Source organism: Lynx canadensis, chromosome D2 (genome assembly GCF_007474595.2).
Source record: "Lynx canadensis isolate LIC74 chromosome D2, mLynCan4.pri.v2, whole genome shotgun sequence".
NCBI lineage: Eukaryota > Metazoa > Chordata > Mammalia > Carnivora > Felidae > Lynx > Lynx canadensis.
Window position 1 is genome coordinate 52,152,410 of NC_044313.2, and position 18,836 is coordinate 52,171,245.

The 18,836-nt window shown below is 37.5% G+C and overlaps 1 protein-coding gene across 5 annotated transcripts in view; it reads right to left on the bottom strand.

The window, feature by feature from the left end:
* KAT6B (lysine acetyltransferase 6B) overlaps positions 1 to 18,836 on the bottom strand; it is a 189,646-nt gene that overhangs the window by 46,135 nt on the left and 124,675 nt on the right. For 2 of the 5 annotated variants that reach the window (XM_030334026.1, XM_030334025.1), the window contains exons 5-10: positions 9,841 to 9,956; positions 9,511 to 9,592; positions 6,950 to 7,082; positions 3,263 to 4,194; positions 2,125 to 2,246; positions 420 to 535 (exon numbers count right to left, since the gene is read on the bottom strand). In XM_030334026.1, the coding sequence (XP_030189886.1) occupies positions 420 to 535; positions 2,125 to 2,246; positions 3,263 to 4,194; positions 6,950 to 7,082; positions 9,511 to 9,592; positions 9,841 to 9,956 (1,501 nt within the window). Of the gene's footprint in view, positions 1 to 419; positions 536 to 2,124; positions 2,247 to 3,262; positions 4,195 to 6,949; positions 7,083 to 9,510; positions 9,593 to 9,840; positions 9,957 to 17,445; positions 17,740 to 18,836 lie in introns of those variants that run through there. The other 3 variants (XM_030334028.2, XM_030334027.1, XM_030334029.1) reach the window with 3 other exon arrangements.

Here is an 18,836-nt window from a genome sequence, read left to right on the forward strand (position 1 = left end):
AAAACAAAATGTCAGAAATCAGAGAGAAAACTAACAAGCCTAATTAGGAAAATGAAAAGGGCAACTGAGAAGAAACTACCAAGTATTTTACAATGGCTAGGTTTTTTCCTCCTTATTTGGTTTCAAACACAAAGAACAGTTGTCCAATTAACCAGAGACAAAGCATGGTCTTAAAAGCTAAAAGGAAAAATTTACAATGCCTGTGTAACAAAGGAGTGGAAGGAGTTTACATAGAACAGCGAATACTAGTATAAAACGATGCTGGCACAAAGTAATAGTCTTGGACTTGGAAGCACTTGGATTTGACGATCAAAATTTATGTCCTAAAAAAATCATCTAATTCTTGCTTTAGAACTGAGTATTTCCATTCCTCACATACATGACATTAAAGTTATAGACCTTCCAGGATATTCCATTACCTTGCATATTCCTGTGGGTAAGGCGAGGAGTACCAGGTTTGGATTTCATATTTCCCGAATTCTATTACAGAAGGGTACCGGCCACAGTCTTCCACCCCACTTTCACACTCTATTTTCTGTCAGAGAAAAAGAAAAGGAAGGAAATAAAATACATGTATTAGAAGAGAATTTATTCACTTACATTTTGGTTCTTTCACTAGTGGATATGAAAACCTATCAAGAACAGAACACTAATCTTAATTGTGAATTTTCAGGTTGTTGAAAACACATCATAGGGCCTTGTAAAATAATAAATTCAGTGTAAGATTCATATACAAACAAACTAATACCCTAAGAAACAGTATTACCAAGACAGGAAATGAGTACAAAGGTAAATACATAAAAATGTCTATTGAACTGAATTTAATGATCTGGTACAATTTATTATAACTGAATAAATTATAAGATGACATGGCTGTTACACACTCTTACAGTTCCTCCATGAGCACTGTTCCTCCATGAACTACCAGTGATCCCAAAATTGTGAAATCACAATCCTAAGATTGTGAAAGTCTGCATTTTAATATCCATCTCCTTTACTCCCCTCACTCCAAGCACGAGGTTAAGAACTTTGCCTTCCTGATTCACTGTGTTATTCCCAGTGTCTAGCACAGTGCCTGATATAGACAAGAAATGTTCTTGAATGAAATGCCGGTGTTGGAAAGAAAGGAAGGGCTTAAATGTTTACATGTTTCAGATAATGGCCTGTTGTTGTTCATCATGTCTACCTATGAATGCCAGAAGTAGGCTGGAAATTTGATAATATTTAAGGACTTCAAATCTCAAAGTCGGAGAATTTTTGACATTTATCCTAGCCAAATGAAAACAATTACAAAGCATACTGAAGGAGCAGAATGAGGAATGGAAGTATCCAATAGCCCCTTAAATAAGAAACCATCAGAAGTATTTAGCCCAAGTGGCTGCTACGAAAAAATAAAGCTTAAGAGACTGCTATCCCCCTCCCCCCAGAAAAAAGAAAGTGAGGTGGGTTAGGTAGGATAGGGAGTCTCTCTGTGAATAGTTTGCCAAAGAAACTAAATGTGGTCTACTGACATAAAAAATTCATACTTCATTATAAATCTGTTTTTGGGAAGTCCCAAAGCCTTACCTTTCAATGTTTTGGTGACAATAAACTAACTAGAGTTACTCTTTTAAGTGGGATCATTTAAATAAATTACTGGACAATGAAACTAAAAGTGATTATAGCTGATCATGCAACAAAATATTGCCTTAATCAATGCCAAAGTGTTAAAATTACAAGACATTTTTCATATGGCTGACCATCTGTGTTGGAAGATGGACTGGTAAATTTAAACGTGATGTTCTTCTTTTTAACCATTTAAAACTATTTTCTAAATTTCAGCAAAAATAATCAGAAATCTAGTCCTTCACACCTAGAAGCACCTTCCCAAATCTGCCTCAGCTGCTGTTACCTTTTGTGAGACCAGCTGAGCCCTTATCAACTTTGAGAGTACAGAAAACTCTACAGAGCCACTGCTTTTGAACCTATGTCTTCTTCCACAAAAACCATCATGATAACAGTTAAAGGACCACAAAGGATGTTGAGGGGGATTTTCTATCAAATCAAAGCAGTAATTTCATAATGGTCATCTATGTAAAACTCACATATTATCCTTGTTGCTATAATGTGGTATCCTAGCCTTACCTCCCAAGAAAGTTCCTGGGCCTGCTTAAAAACATCCAAGTCCTCTTCAGTAACGGTATCCTTGTTTCCAAGCACATTTATATCTGTACTTTCTTGTTTGATGCTTATTTTGATTTCAGTATCTGTCATTTAAAACCAGCAGAAAGCGTATTCACTGACTTGAATCATGAATAACCACCATATATTACCAAAATGGCACCAAATTAGCATAGCGGGCAAATAGGGATTGTTTTTAAGCTTTAGAAGCTTTCATATCCAAGCACTGCTCAAAGATCCAGCAGTGCCCTTTCCCTGCTGGACCCAAATTTTTATCTGAATTACCACTGTCATCTGTTTATAGTTTCAATAAATAAATGAGGGAAAGTAAGAGTAACACAAAGCAAAATCATATTTTTCAACTGAGATCAGAAATTACATCAATGTCTCATTATAGAATTCCCATTACCCCTTTTGAGATTAAAAAAAAAAAAATCAACCACGTTGTCGAAATGACACATTTTTGTTTTTTGTTTTATAAAGGGTAGCAAATGTAACGGGCCAATTTGTTCAAGGAAATCATGAAATCAGTTTTCTCCCTACTGTGACTACACACACAGACACACTCTCACCCAAAAGCACACTTCACAGGATCACAGATCAGGCGTTGTTGAGAAGGAAGCAGGATGAACTTTGTCATGAGAAAGCAATGGAGCAGAGGGAGCTGAAATGAGCAGCTGAACCCACCCCACCCCCCTACCCCCCTGCCGTGGGAAGCGCTGACAGCGTGTGCAGGCAGCGCTGGGGCTGAGGAGGCGGGCATAGCAAAGTGAGTGGCAGAAGCATGACAGTGGCTACTCATGCGGGACTACAAAGCCATAAGCAACACTATGAAGGCATCTGGGGGTCCTAGTGTCACTACAGATGGAAATAAATAATAAAAGGTGGGAGAGTATTAGTTGGAAAAAAACCAAGATTTTGGAGGTTTAGTCAGCATTAGAAAAAGGTCAAAGTTTCACTGCTTCTGTATGAAAGTGAAGTGAGAACAAGAGAAATAGCTAAGACCTATGTGACAAATAGGAATTGATTGATTTATTGTTTTCGGGGTTGGGGAGAAAGGGACGGGACGCAGGTTTGGTTGGAGCTTTGACCTTTTGCTTACCATCATCCTGATCAGGTTTAATCCTTCCGTCTGTCAAGCTCCCCTTCCCTGGTGAGGGGGTCCCCATCTGAGGGGTCACTTTATATTTTAATCTGCCTAGCATCCTGTGCTTTTTAAGGAAAGTTGTTCGCTTGAAGTGAGCAATTGCTTTAAAAATACGTCCTCTAGCCATCCCCCAGCTAGAGGAGGAGGAGTGAGCAAGAAACCTACTTCTAATATCTCGTTTTCCAAAGAAATGGGCTTTAGATTTTGCCGTGGAAGATAATTCAGATTTACGACGCATACGTTTGGGTGGTGCATAACTTGGGTGTCCCTTTTTTCGAGACTGTCCCTGAGTGGTATAGATATGAGAAAGTCCATCAAAGAGTGCCTTCAGCTGGCTGTTATTAGTAAGACTGCTAAAGGAGGGCACACTGGACTGGCTGGAAGAACTCTGGGGAGAGGTAGAAGAGGCGGAAGTGCTGGACTTTTGTGAACTGGGGCTCTGACCGGAGATGGGGGTTGGGGGTGGAAGTGAAGAAGGTGGAGGTTTTAGCTTTTGTGTGGTACCTGTAGCCAACACATGAGAAGTGCATGACTGTTTCTGAGAGACCTTTTTCCTTGGACGGTAGTGCTTTGAAAAGTCTATTATTTCACCTCGTGATCTGCGACCATCAGGTGATGGTGTAAAAAACTTAGTAAGGCCATCAATGAGCCCTTTGGTTTTCTTGTTAACTTTAAGTGTAGAGGCAGAAATGTAGGTGGAGGTGGTGGTGATTTTGGTGGTGGCACCAGGCCGAGTGAGGTCTGTAACAGCCAATCTGCTGCTTGAGTCCTTCCCAGATGCAGCATGACCAGATGAAGGTGTGGTACAGACTTTAGTCTTTTGACCCCTACCAGGTGACCCCCTTCCTGTGAATGCATTCATGGATCCTTCATCACTGGTTACAGACCTAGGCAAAAATTTAGAGAATAGTATCAGCATTTAATAATAGAATTATAAAGGTATCGAAAACAAATTTATAGCAACTAGATGCATTCAATGTGCTTAAACTTAAGAAGCTGGACTGCAACCCTAAGAACTATTTTTGTGTGTGTGCCTCCACCAAGATGTTTGTAGAAACAAGTAGCAGCCGTCACATTTGCATGTCATGATTCTCCCAGGACCCATCCAAGAGGCACTGGAAGAAGCCATGTGGACCCAAGGGCAATAGGAGTAAGAAAAGTTTTGAAGAGACTAAAATAACACAAATGCCTTCATTATACTTAAATAAAAAAGTTACCCCTTGTGTAGTCACAAATAATTATGGTTTCCTACGTCTTTTAATAAGTCGTATTATCTAGAAGTGAAAGAATAAGCTTATCTAATCTCTAGTTAGAAGCAATTTTAACTCAATTGGAAAATTTATATACAAATAGAATTTGGGTAGATCTATAAATTAGTAACTTTTTTTTTTTTTTTTAAGAAAATGTTAAAGAAAGCTTCTTCCTCTGGGCAGTTTATGCTTAGGATGATAACATAACCAATAATACTCTCTAAGTAGAGGAGACGATTAATTACAGCATAAAATATTGCTGAGAAAAGGACAACAATAGCAAAAACTGAAGAAATGATTAAAGAAAAGCTACAGCGGGTCAGACATGGCATGGAAAGTCTGGTGAAGAAGCAGCACATTTACCATGGTCATTATCAGATACTTGGCATCAGAATCTCTGTACGCTATTTCAGTTCATTTGACGCTGGTTCTGCCATACAGCTGTGTGGTCAACATGGACCAGAGGTCACTCCACTACCACAGCTGCTTAGAGGAACAGCAGCTGCCTGCCTTCACCTCAGGCTAGGGCTTGGAAAGCTACCCATTTTGCAGCAGAATTTTATACAATAGAAACATTTGCATGTGAATTATGGTAGTGCTGGGGCCCAAGAATGCACTTTCAAAATTATCAATTTAGCTGAAGGCTCATAATGAAGAAATGGAAGCCTGAAAATGATATGATATCAAATTATAAAAATATCTTAATTACAAACAGAAGAGCACATTTTAGTGGTCATCTTGCACATTAATGATGAATTTCAGCAGTCGGCTCAAGTGGATTCTGGTGCAGAACGACAGGGTGAGCCACCGGGCTCATCTGAGGCAGCTCTGCGGCCAGGAGCTTTGCCCGACACCACTGATAGAGCCAAATCGGGTTAACGCTGGAGATCTCACTGGAGATCTTGTGTCACAGGAAGGGTTACCAATAAACAGTCATCCAAGCTAAAATGTTTCACATTACAATACCGCATTTGGACTGTATCTGGAATCGATTGCCCAGAAAGGATAATATGCTTATAAAGCATGTAAAAAGGAAAACTCCCTAGACTGTCTTAAAAATTCCTAAGCTCAAAGGACAATTTTGGACAAACAAAAAGTTAGGACTGGTGCCAGATGCAATTTTCAGCTGTGTCCTTTGTTTAGAAAGTTTATATCCTAATTTGGTTTTTTTAATTGGGCCCTAAGGATACAGTCCCATTTTGAGAACAATGCTTACACAGGATGAATGCAAAAACATATAAATTCTACTTCAAATGATGCTAATATGAAAGATTTTATTCATAAATGTTTCATGTGTGCCTCTAGAAATTAACAAAAATTCCATTTAAGTATGTCCACCAGTTAAAAGGGCTTTCACAGAAAACTCTATTCATTGTTCTATTTCTCCTCTGGGAGACAGAGGTGCAGGAGAATATTGTTTTTCTGAGAGCAGGTAAGGTAGTGAATTGCTTCAGATCAAATTAGGGGGAAGAGTAACAAGTAAGATAACTGGTGTTTGCTCACAGTGTGTGCAGAGCATCTATTCATTTCTACATCACAATGGCCCTTTCACTAAAGCCTAAAGAGACTGGAGAAGGTCTTATTGATAGAACTACTTCAGATATGCAACTCTGTTGATTTCATTTATTAACACCTTATTTGATGTTGAAAGCCAATTCTATATTCGAAGGTTAAAAAAACACATCCACTTCTCCCCTTATCTTTTCTCTACTTCTCTAAGTAACTCCGGTTGAATGTTCCACTGGGCTTTAATGGCAACTATATGGCAACAGGTTAGTAGATTATCATAGCAGATGTGCAGGCCACTGCGAACATATTATTTCATCTGTATATCTGAACACATGTGCACATACTGAATGGTTCTAACTCTTTGTGTGCAAACATGAGGAGAGTCATTTATAGGTTTCTTGGAAACTCCTATTTCATACAAGGGATCTTAAATGTTGTAATACTAAATTAGCACCAGAAAAGAGAAGTCGTGTTTCTAAAATGCTATCTGGAGTGATAAGAGATTCACTATAGATGTGAACAAATCCCTCTCTTGTTTTAAAATCCCCACAAAAATATTTATGTAATTAAGCTCTTCTAATGCTCAGCCAGTAATAAAGTAGGCAGAATGATTCTTTCCAATTCTTACATTCTGCTTCCATCTTGCTGCTAGAAAAATGTCACTTATCATCACAGATACTGCCAACAGAAGATCCCCAAATGCCAATTGTAATTAAAAATGTTATTTTCAAAAAATTTCCACAGCTATGCAAAAGGAGCACTATTCCTTGTCCCTTGAGTTTCTAAAACGATGCTAAAAAGATAATAGAATCTAAGGGGGTTACAATTGCCTGTATTTTAAAGCATAAGATAAAAGATTTCTTTTGATAAGATCTCAACCTACAACAATCGTTGCTTTAATTTATTTTTCGGTCGTCCAATGGGTTTTGCATATCGTCGTTTTATTTGTGCAGCTTTCTCATGAAGTAGTTTTCTTCCCTTTTTCTTTGGTCTGCAGACTTGGCAAATCCACATCCCTGAATTAATATATATATGAGAAAAGTATTTTAATGTTTCATTTTAGGAGAGATATTAAATATAAACTGCAGTGGAAATAAGCTGTCCAAGGATATATGCCTGTATGCAGAACTTTACTCTAGAACGTAGATATTCCCTTTTGTCATTCTCCTCAGGAAGCCTTCATTAAAGGTCACTCCCCCCACCCCCGCCCCTGCCCCAACCAGGGTCAAGGTGGTGAGAACAGAGGGCTGTCCCTATCTCAGAACCCTTCTATGAGGCTTTCTGCAACATGTCACCAAACCTCCCTCCACTACATAAACACACATGAAAACCCGATCCTGCCGGATATTAGATATCTTTTGATTAGAGGGAGATGTTTTTAAGTTAATTGGTTTTTAGAATCTCTGGGAAAAGGAATTTATTTTATTTCTTTCTGGAAATCTTCCACGCTAAAAAAAAAAAAAAAAAAAATCAGTATAAAATATAACTTTTAATTAAAACAAAATTTTTAAGGACTCTGAAGCTACAAGAATTAAAACTATACATCTGGTATAGAGAAATAGGTCACTGGACAAGAATTTTTATACCAAAACAACTGAAACCTATAGAAGTTTAGCCTATCAAAAAGGTCATATTTCAAGTCAGTGGGGAAAGGATGAAATGACTCAGTGAAGTGGTGACAGAACAAATAACCATCTATATGGAAGGAAAAGAATTATTTCTTATCCTTTATAAAAATAAATTCTAGGCAGATGAATATTATGACAAAATTAAATGTTACCAAGTACCAGGAAAAATATGTGGTTATTTATTTAATTTAAGCATGACTGGTGTTTAAGACTGAAGCCATAAAGAAAAAGATTCATGCACTGGACTATATAAAAATATAGAGAACTTCTACAAATCAGTAAGAAAAGGTTAAAACCCCAACAGAAAAATGATTAATGGGTAAAAACAAGCATTTTACAATGATACACAAATAGCTAATAATCAAACATAAAATATGTTCAATGTCATTACTTAAAAAAAGAATCAGACCTTTTTTCTATTATATCAAATTGGTACAAATTGTAAATAATACCACTGTATTTCATCGAGAATGAGACACTATGGACTATAAAATGCATCTGATTTTTTATAAAATGTGTCTCACACTCAATGAAATAGAGTAATGGTAAGTGTTGGTTACAATACAGGGAAACAGATATTCTCACACACTGGTGGTCTGTCTGAAAACTGATAGAACCTTTCACGTACACAGCTTTTGATCCAGCAATTCCTCCCCTAGGAATTTATCTTAAGGAAATAATTGTGGTAGAAAAAATTGAAAACATTTGTAATATCCACCATTGGGGGTTAAGTAACTTATGATTTGTTTATACATGGGGTTGCAAAATCAAATATGTTCAGGAACCACCCAACTGAAGCAAGCTGGAATTCAAGACAAGAGGGAGTAGTGAGATTGGGGCAACATGCATACTCCACCTAAAGGAAGCAAATTCAAAATTTTAAAAATATTGTATCAGCTCACCTGTAATGCCTTTAAAGAAGTCTTCAAAATATATGTATATGTATATGTATATGTATATGTATATGTATATGTATATGTATATGTACCAACAAAGTATGACTGTGGCCCATAGTCAACAGGTTTGCTACCCCAGCTCTATACTATGGAGTTCTATGCACTCATTAAAAACTGTGTTTAGGAGAACATTTAATGATGTGAGGATGTTAGAATCTTATAAAGATGGAAAAAACAAAAGATTACAAAAACATGTATAAAATGTTCTGTTTCTTTTTAAAGGTGTGTAGCGAGCTGAGAGGGAATTCCTAATGGACTGTTCTTTTTATTCTGTTCTGCCACTCTGTATTTACTAAATCTTTCACAATAAAATGAATAAATTTTGTAATATGGCAGTTATTTTTAATGTTTAATATATTATAAAATGATGAAAGGAGACTGAGACAGAGACAAAAGTCCATATTCCATATGGATATATCCATATAAAATAGTTCCGATGCTCATGTTCAAATTATCAACTAATGGCCAAGAAAATGGGGGTAGCTCATTTCATAGGAATTTGGAGACATCATTACAACCATTATGGGAAATAGGTGATTTCTCACCTCTGAGCATGGTACTGAATAACATGGAGAGTGTTCGAAACTTCTGACCTACCTAATCTAAATTGATCCTAATAAGGGAATGGTTTTGGGAAAGGAATGGTCTCTTTCTTACCCTTGTGCTTGAATTAGAGTCTTTATTACATTACCCATAAACTAAATGCTTTTACACTTCTCTGCTCACAACATGTGCCAAACCCACAAGTATAAGGAGGTGGAAGGGATGAAAAAGTGCTTAAGGAACCTGTATCCCTCTGAGCTGGACAAGGCTAATGAGTATGTAATAAAACACATTTTTACTATGTTTTAAAAGTTCACCTTTTGGCATTCTGGAAAGTGGGGGGTCACAGCACTCCATATGGAATCCTCTATCACAGGAGTCACAAAAAAGCATATTATCCTGTAAGATAACATATTAGAGAGTCGTTGAGACTGAAACCAACTAACTGTAAAAGGCCACAAATTCTCTTATTATCTGCTTAACAGTAATTAAATATAACGAAGGGGTACCATGATCCCTGCTGAAACTTGAAATCACGTGTATTTAAATCTTCAAATAGAAAATAGCAACTGTCTACAAGAATGACAAACCTTAACACTGAGAACTAGCAATTTACCTGGAGATGGACTACTGAAAGCCATACTTACTGCATTTTTGCCTTGGATTCTACATGCACTGCATGTCTTGCACTCGATGCACTGCCACCTTAAGGCCTTTACATTTGTTGTTAATTCAGGACAAAATTTCAAACAGGATGGGTGTCCTACAAGAATAAAAAGCAAATTGCTTTATGGGAATGGTGCTTTAGATTTTTTTAAACTCCCATTCCCTCATTGTTCATAGATAGTGATAATGCCAGTTAAAGACCTAAAGAACTGGAAAATACAAAAAGATCAGAGAATCCAAATGATACTTCCCTCTCTGCCTTTTTTCCCCTGTATGTAACTGAGTGATTATACAAATGATTCCTTAAGAGAAATTTGGAAAATTTATACCAGGTTCCAATCAAAAGTCTTGGAGAACTTGAAGATAACATGCTCAAATCATGTTCTCATTCCTGTGCCTTCTGTTAACCTCTTGCCCTGGCCCTCCTCATCAGCCACCAATGACCCAAAGTTTGCTGGTGTGCTGGATGGTGAGAGGAGTTACCGAAGTTCAGATAATTCCTGCTCTTTATACTGGAATCATAAAACTTAAAATGACAGCTAAGTAAACTGGGCTGCTTAATAATACAACTATAAATGCCAAAAAAATAAAAATAAAAATAAATAAATAAACCAACAGTATACAGAGAATACCCCATTGCTGGGATATGGAAAGAAGATACTATTGCCATCTTGCCCCTGGTCCTTGAACTTAAATTCTGAAAGTAGAAGCACAAATTGTGAATCTGAGAGTTAAGAAGTTGGAAGATCCACGTCAAATGGAATATGCCAAGAAGAACACGCTCAGCAGGTTTCCCCCATTTTTCTGAGTGCTCACCTTTTCCACACAGTTTTGGGCACACTTTATCTAGCAGCACTCACTTCACAGAGCAAAACTCGAGACCCTAAGCAGCAACACCATTCAAGGAAGCCACCCAACCTACACTAAGTAATAGATTCCTCCAAAAGGCTTGGGAGTCTGAGCCTAGTCTCTTTGGAAGGCAGTTCAGTTTAAAATGTGATGGTCTTTTATCACATAAACCTGAGATCCCTAAACTTGATTTTATTTTTTCTAAATCTGGTCTTAAAATAGTAAGAACATTAGTAAATCCCATGTGAAAGAACTTATAACCAAGCTGCAAAAGAAACCTGAGGGTAATAAAAAAAGCAGATTCTGCAATTTCAAAACTGTTTTATAATTTCCTGACTTTGGCAGGCTCATTGTTTAAATATGTTTTTTGGGTTGCTGCCAAAAAGGTCCTCCTCCCTAAAGCTTAACAGGTGCTTCATAAAATTCCACCCACTAGGAGATTTGGCTTTTTGAAGTAAAAACATTCAAAATCAATCATCAATACCGTTAATAAAAGCACACTATTCCTGAGCTAAAAAAAAAAAAAAAAAATTCTAAACATCTGTATTTAAGATGTTGAGCAAATAAAATGTTGTCATAGGATTACAAACTCAGGCTTCAGAGACACCCAGGCAGATGCATTTAACCTATGACACCATTCTTTTAGAAGGGTTCCTCTCATTCAAATGAGTACAGGGGGAGGAAGTTTAAATATATAAAAATGGTATCAATCACCTCTTTCTGCTCAGGAACAGCAAACAAAGACAGCTTGCTTGCCTACTTTAAGAAGTGTACTCTGAAAGGAGAGGGGAGAGATCTACTTTGATCAGGGTTCTCCCTCCCCCCCCCCATATAGTTATGGGGGTAAGAACTCAAGTTTTAAAGAACAGCAATTTAAATTCCACGCTTAAAATGGGTCCCATCAGCTTAAAAGTATACCATTTACTTCTTTTCCCCCCCTTTTTATTACTTCCTGTAAGTCATACATCACCAGCACATATGACCTCAATTTCATGCACTGAATTTTTCTCTACATTTAAATCTGCTTTTGTACCTTAGCTTAATATTCAGTAACTAAGGTAATTCACATCTTATTTTAGTTTACTACTTATTCTCACTGAGATCCTATGGAAAATACTTTTTAATAATTACACATTTTAAAAATTAAAGGATTTCAGCCACTGTCAATCAAGAGCAAGGAATATTCCTCCTCTTATTGCTTTCTCTCACTTTAAGCACTATTATATCTCAAAACTACCATTTAAGCTACCCTGTCAAATTCTAAAATCTTCAGCCTATCTTCCCTTTAGGCAGCAATCTTACCTTTATTTAGCTCAAGAGAATTGGCCATAGATCCCTTCCAGATCTAAATTTCTATGATTCTGTAAAGGATGCTGAGGGATGAAGAAACATTTCCATTTTATTTTCTCACGGCCACTTTAAATTAACACAAAAGACTGTAACTGAGCTTGAAACACCACTACACAATTATAGTAATTAGATAAAGGACAAAAAATGCTATTGATAATGAAATTCCTTACCTCCTATTTACCCATTCCAAAAACTCAACAATTCCCTCTAAAATGTAAGTTCCCTCTGCTCACACAATTCATAGTGGTTTGTCTTTTTGGAGTTTGTTTTGTGATGTGCAGTCAACCAGATTTGAAAGAATAATGTGTATTTATTCACTCGTTCTTTCTTATTATGAATACATATGAAGCATAGTCGCTTACAGCAGTTTTATCTAGCAAAACCAAAGGAATACTGTTTAAAATTAAAAAAATACCAATGAAACCACAAACCAGTAAAAATAATTTTTGGAGGAAGTAAAAACTTTTTCTCTGTGGGAGAAAAAAACTATGGGCTTTGTAGTAGACAGAATAATGCCCCCCAAAGATGTCTATGCTGTAATCCCTACATAACCTGTAACTATATTACCTGACACAGTAAACAGGACTTTGCAGATATGACTAAGGGTACAGGTCTGGAGATGAGGAAATTATTCTGGGTTATATGTGTAGACCCGATCTAATAACAAGTACCTAAAAACAGAAGCATCTTTTCCAGACGGGTTAGTAAAATGAGATGATAAAAGGAAGATGTGAAAGACTCCACCCAGTTTTGCTAGCTTTGAAGATGGAAGAAAGGGGAGACCAGAAGCCAAGAAATATGGGTGGCCTTTTGAAGCAGGAAATGTCATTCACCTATCAGCCAACAACAAAATGGGGATCTTGGCACAGCTAACGTACACAATGGTGAAAAACTGAGAGTTTTGAGTGTGCCTGGCTAGCTCAGTTGGTAGAGTATATGACTCTAGGTCATGGGGTTTTGAGTTCAAGCCCCATGTTGGGCAGAAAGTTTACTTAAAAAAATAATAAAATCTTTAAAACAAAACAAAACAAAACAACAAGAAAACCCTGAGGGCTTTCCCCCTGAAGGTCAGGAAGAAGCCAAGAATGTCCACTCTCACCCCTTTTATTCAACAGAGTCCTGGAAGTCCTAGCCATAGCAATCAGATAAGAAAAAGGAATAAAAGGCATCCAAATTGGTAAGGAAACAGTAAAACTTTCACTATTTGTAGATGACATGGTACTATATATAGAAGCCTCAAAAGATTTTATGAAAAAACAACTAGTCCTGATAAATGAATTCAGTAAGGTCGAAGGATACAAAATCAGTGTACAGAAATCCGTTGCATTTTTTTTTTTTTGTTAATGTTTATTTACTTATTTTGAGAGAGACAGACAGACAGACAGAGAGAATCTCAAGCTGGCTCCACACGGTCAGTGCAGAGACAGATGTGGGGCTTGAGCCAACAAACCATGAGATCATGACCTGAACGGAAATCAAGAGTCGAACATTTCACCAACTGAGCCACCCAGGTGCCCCCGAAATCTGCTGCATTTCTATCCACTAATAATGAAGCAGAATAAAGAGAAACTGAGAAAACAATCTCATTTACAATTGCATCAAAAATAATAAAATACCTAGGAATAAACTTAACCAAGAAAAGTGAAAGACTTTACACTGTAAACTATAAAACAATGATGAAAGAAATTTAAGATGATGCAGAGAAATGGAAAGACGTTCATGCCCACAGGTTGGATGAACAAATATTGTTAAAATGTCCATACTCCCCAAAGTAATCTACAGATTTAACCTAATCCTAATCCCTAACAAAATACCAGGAGTATTTTTCACAGAACTAGAATAAACAACCCTAAAATTTGTATGGAAACAAAAAAGACTCTGAATAGTGAAAGCAATCTTGAAAAAGAAAAACAAAGCAGGAGGTATGAAAATTTCAGATTTCACATTATACTACAAAGCTGTAGTAATCAAAACAATATGGTACTGGCACAAAAATGGACATAGGTCAATGGAACAGAATAAAAAGCCTGAAACAAACTCATGATTATATGGTCAATTAATCTTTGACAAAGAAGGCAAGAACATGCAATAGGAAAAAAGACAGTCTCTTCAACAAATGGTGCTGGGAAAACTAGACAGCTACATGCAAAAGAATGTAGCTGAACCACTTTCTATTACATCATTGACAAAAATAAACTCAAAATGGACTAAGGACCTAAATGTGAGACCTGAAATCATAAAAATCCTAGAATAAAGCACAGACAGTACTTTCTCTGACACTGTCTGTAGCAATATTTTTCTAGATATGTGTCCTGAGGCAAGGAAAATAATTGCAAAATTAAACTAGTGGAACTACATCAAAATAAAAAGATTCTGCATAGTGAAGGAAATAATCAATAAAACTAAAAGGCAACTTACTGAATGGAAAAAGATATTTGCAAATGACATAACTGATTAAGGGTTAGTGTCCAAAATATATAAAGAGCTGATACAACTGAACACTCAACAGATAATCCAATAAAAAATGGGCAGAACACCGATAGACAATTCTCTAAAGACATAGAGATGGTCAGCAGACACATGAAAAAATGCTCATCATCACTTATCAGAGAAATGCAAATCTAAACTATGATGAGTTATCACTTCACACCTGTCAGAATGGCTAAAATGAAAAACACAAGAAACAACAAGTGTTGGCAAAGATGTGCACAAAAAGGAATTCTTGTGCACTGTTGGTGGGAATGCAAACTGGTGCAGCCACTGTGGAAAACATTATGGAGGTTCCCAAAAAAAGTTAAAAATAGAATTATCATATGATCCAGTCATCGCAATACTGGGTATTTACCCAAAGAATCAAAAACACTAATTTGAAAGGATATATGCACCCCAATGTTTATAGCAGCATTATTTACAATAGCCAAATCATGGAGGCAGCCCAAGCGACCATTGATAGATGAATGGATAAAGATGTGGTGTGTGTGTGTGTGTGTGTGTGTGTGTGTGTGTGTGTATGAGAGAATATTATTTAGCCATAAAAAAGAATTAAATCTTGGCATCTGCAATGACATGAATGAATCTAGAGATTATAATGTTAAGTGAAATAAGTCAGTCGGAGAAAGACAAATACTATATGATTTCATTCATATGTGGAATTTAAGAAACAAAACAAAGGGGAAAAAACAAACCAAGAATCAGACTCTTAACTATCTAGAGAACAAACAGAAGGTTATCAGAAGGGAGGTGAGTGGGGGGATGGGTGAAGGGGATTAAGAGTACACTTACCTTGATAGAGCACTGAGTAATATTTAAAGTTGTTGAATCACTATATTGTACCCCTGAAACTAATATAACACTGTACATTAACTAAACTGGAATTAAAATAATATATATATGCACACACACACATGTACACACATATAGACAAGTATTTGTTGAAAGAAAGAAAGAAAGGGAAAGAAAAGAAAAGAAAAGAAAAGAAAAGAAAAGAAAAGAAAAGAGAGGGAGGGAGGGAGGGAAAGGAAGGAAGGAAGGAAGGAAGGAAGGAAGGAAGGACGGACAGACGGGGCGCCTGGGTGGCTCAGTTGGTTGAGCATCCGACTTCAGCTTCAGGTCATGATCTCACGGTTCAGGGGTTTGAGCCCCGCATCGGGCTCTGTGCTGACAGCTCAGAGCCTGGAGCCTGCTTCTAATTGTGTGTCTTCCTCTTTCTCTGTCCCTCTCCCCCTCACGCTCTGTCTCTTTCTCTCAAAAATAAATAAACGTTAAAAAAATTTTTAAAAGAAAGAAAGAAAGGAAGGAAGAAAAAGAAAATGGGGGTCTTGGTCCTAGAAACAAACCCAAGGAAATGAATTCCGTCAACAACTTTGCGGTAATTTGTTACAGCACCAATGGAAAACTAATAAACACTCTGACACTGGGACCCTCGGACTGGCTATCTGATCAACCATCTGTCTGAGACAGGGTAAGGACAAGACAGGCATAGTCTAGCAGGAAAGAGACACATTAAATAAGAATTAGAACTAATATGTAACAATGGGCAGCTCAGAGATATGGGTGAATCTAGCAGGTTAGAAGAACACCTTCCTACAGAAGAGACCCATAGGATGAATGGGATTAGATGGGACCAGTTGAAGGGCAAGGTGGGAGAAGCTAGAATGTGCTGAGGGACAGGGGAACACGGCACACTCACAAAAGAAAGGTTCAACAGAACTAGTGTGCACAATATACGGGGTGGGGGTAGTGATGCAAAATAGGTCGAACAGGAGCCCAATCTGAAGAGGATTTGGGGACTATATTAAAGAATTTGGATTTTTCCTAAGGGTAATTGGTAGCCACTAAATCTGTGAATAGATTTAAAGTTTAAAACTTTCACTTAGCCTTGCAGCATGGAAAATAGATGAGGAGGGGAAAGAGAGTCAAGATTATATTTAGGTTATTATAATAGCAGATCTGAGCGGGTTTGGTGGGAATGTGTGGATTTACTGAGGATGTGTAATATAGATTAGGACACAGAATCCATGTATTTTCAGCGATTCCTTGGTGTGAGAACAGAACACAGGATGGCTTGTGGAACTGACTGAATAGCCATTCGCTGAAATGGGAAATCCCTGAGGAGAAGAAAGAAGTCAGTTTGCTGAGATTTCTGTTGTTATCGTAGTGTTTATTGTTTTGGGGTGGCAGGGGCACTGCAAGGTTGATAGCCTGTTTGGGATACTTAACTCTGCAAAGCCTACAGGGCATCCAAGTGGAGAAATTCTGAAGGCATTTATATCTAAGTATCTGAAGCTATGAAGCAAAGAAGCACAGGGCTAAGGACAGAAGCCTGAAGAAACATTTAGGGGATGGACAGAGACAAAGAAGCTAACAAAAAATATATACAAGGAAGTGGTGACAGAAAACACAGAGAATATGAGATCACAGAAGCCAAAAGAAAAGAACACTTAAGGAAAAAGATTCTCAACAGGCCACACGGGGCTGAGGACTACCTGGTGTGAACTGAGAGATGTGCACTAGAATCTGATACAGATTGAAACGTGACCTTCAGATTTTGCTACATGGAAGTCACTGTTAATCCTAACAAGCACAATTTCAGTGAAATAAAAGGCCATGAGCAAAGTTTCTGCACTTGGATAATCAATCCAGCTGCGGGCTTGGAGAAGGTGGGGTTCATCAGTCCTTCCTCCTCCAATCTATGTATTCCTCTTTGGAGTCCATCTTTAGGTTTCTCTGTAGTCAAGGGTCTCCTTCCCAACCTAATCATTCAATCAGGATCGACTTGGTGTGAAACTGGATAACTAACCAACCAATCCCTGGGAATTTTTTCACAGTGACCCAAAGAAACGAGTGATCTTTCTTTATATACCTACTTATCTGCATACTGCACCTACCAGTTCAGTCTGGGAGAAGAAGGCAGGCAAGTTTTGTTCAGGGTTAACACACAATTAAAGAAACCCAGCAGAGACTTCAGGTCTGAGGGCAGAATGACATCTGATGCCACAGCTTGTGCTCCCTTTACTGTACAAAGGTGTGGTTCTTGCCTTCCCAGCTGCATCACAGCGGCCTCTGTCTCCAGTTTCCATGAGCTTCCACTTAGAATAAAGCTGTAATTTGGAACTGTACACTTATCTTAGATTTGCTAATTTGAAAACACACATGCACACAACTCATCTGTAAGTAAGATTTAACCACCCAGCAATCTGAGCAGCAGACACAAAATTTCATTTGGTATAATATCTAATACTTATGTGAAGCTAATTAAAGATAATTTGGTCTTAATGAGGCAAAGAGAATATAACAGTGTTAATTTCAAAGTAGGCTGATCCATGAAAGTCAAGTAAAATCACTTCCTAGTCCCAACATTTCCAAAGACCTGAAGACTATCTGATGATTCCCTCATTCATATTAGTGGTTAGAATAATCCTTCATGCTTGTGTAATGTTTTATAGTTACCGATAATCTTCATATCATTATCTCACTGGATGCTCACAACAGCGCTATGGGTGCAGGGTTGCAGACATCACCCTCCACATTTTACAGATATGAAAACTGCACTTACACAGCCAGCAAGCAGAAAACTGGAAAACCACATTTGGGGCTCCGTGCACTCGGCACCTCACCTCTTATTTTTACTGTCTGTAAACCTGAATTATGTTCTCAAAGGAACTTTCAGCAGGAAAAACATAGTTAAATAAAGTACTGCCCATTTGCAGCACTAAGCCACTTTAAAAATAGAGACATTTCTAATTGGCTTACTTTATGATGTAAGGAGAAGGAAACATTTATTACTCTCATCTATGAAATCTAAGCAGAGCTTAAGTGTGACATCATACAAATGGTACTTCAGACAGAGGCAACTACAAACCAAAAGGCACATATGGGAAACACATTTAAGAATGATCCTCCTTATAGGCTGCCATCTATATTTCCTTTTTCTGGTTTTATACTGCTTTGGGTATTTTTTTCACATGAACATTTTACATTAGGGAGTCCTTTGATCATTACAAACAGTTTCAATTCAATCCTAGAACCAGTGGACTCTTCTGAGTGTGAGATAGTGGCCATTTCCATAAGGCCAACTAGGGGTACCAACCTCTCTGTAATTCCCATTGGAGAAACTGGACTGGACTGTGACAATGGGGTTTCTACCATTATTAGAGGGTACTGTTGAGCCATGCCAGCCTATGTTATTGTTTTTTCCTCTATAATTATCAAGTGTCACAACAGAACATTATAACTACAAGAATCCCCTCAAGCTCTCCAAAGATGACCCATATTTTAT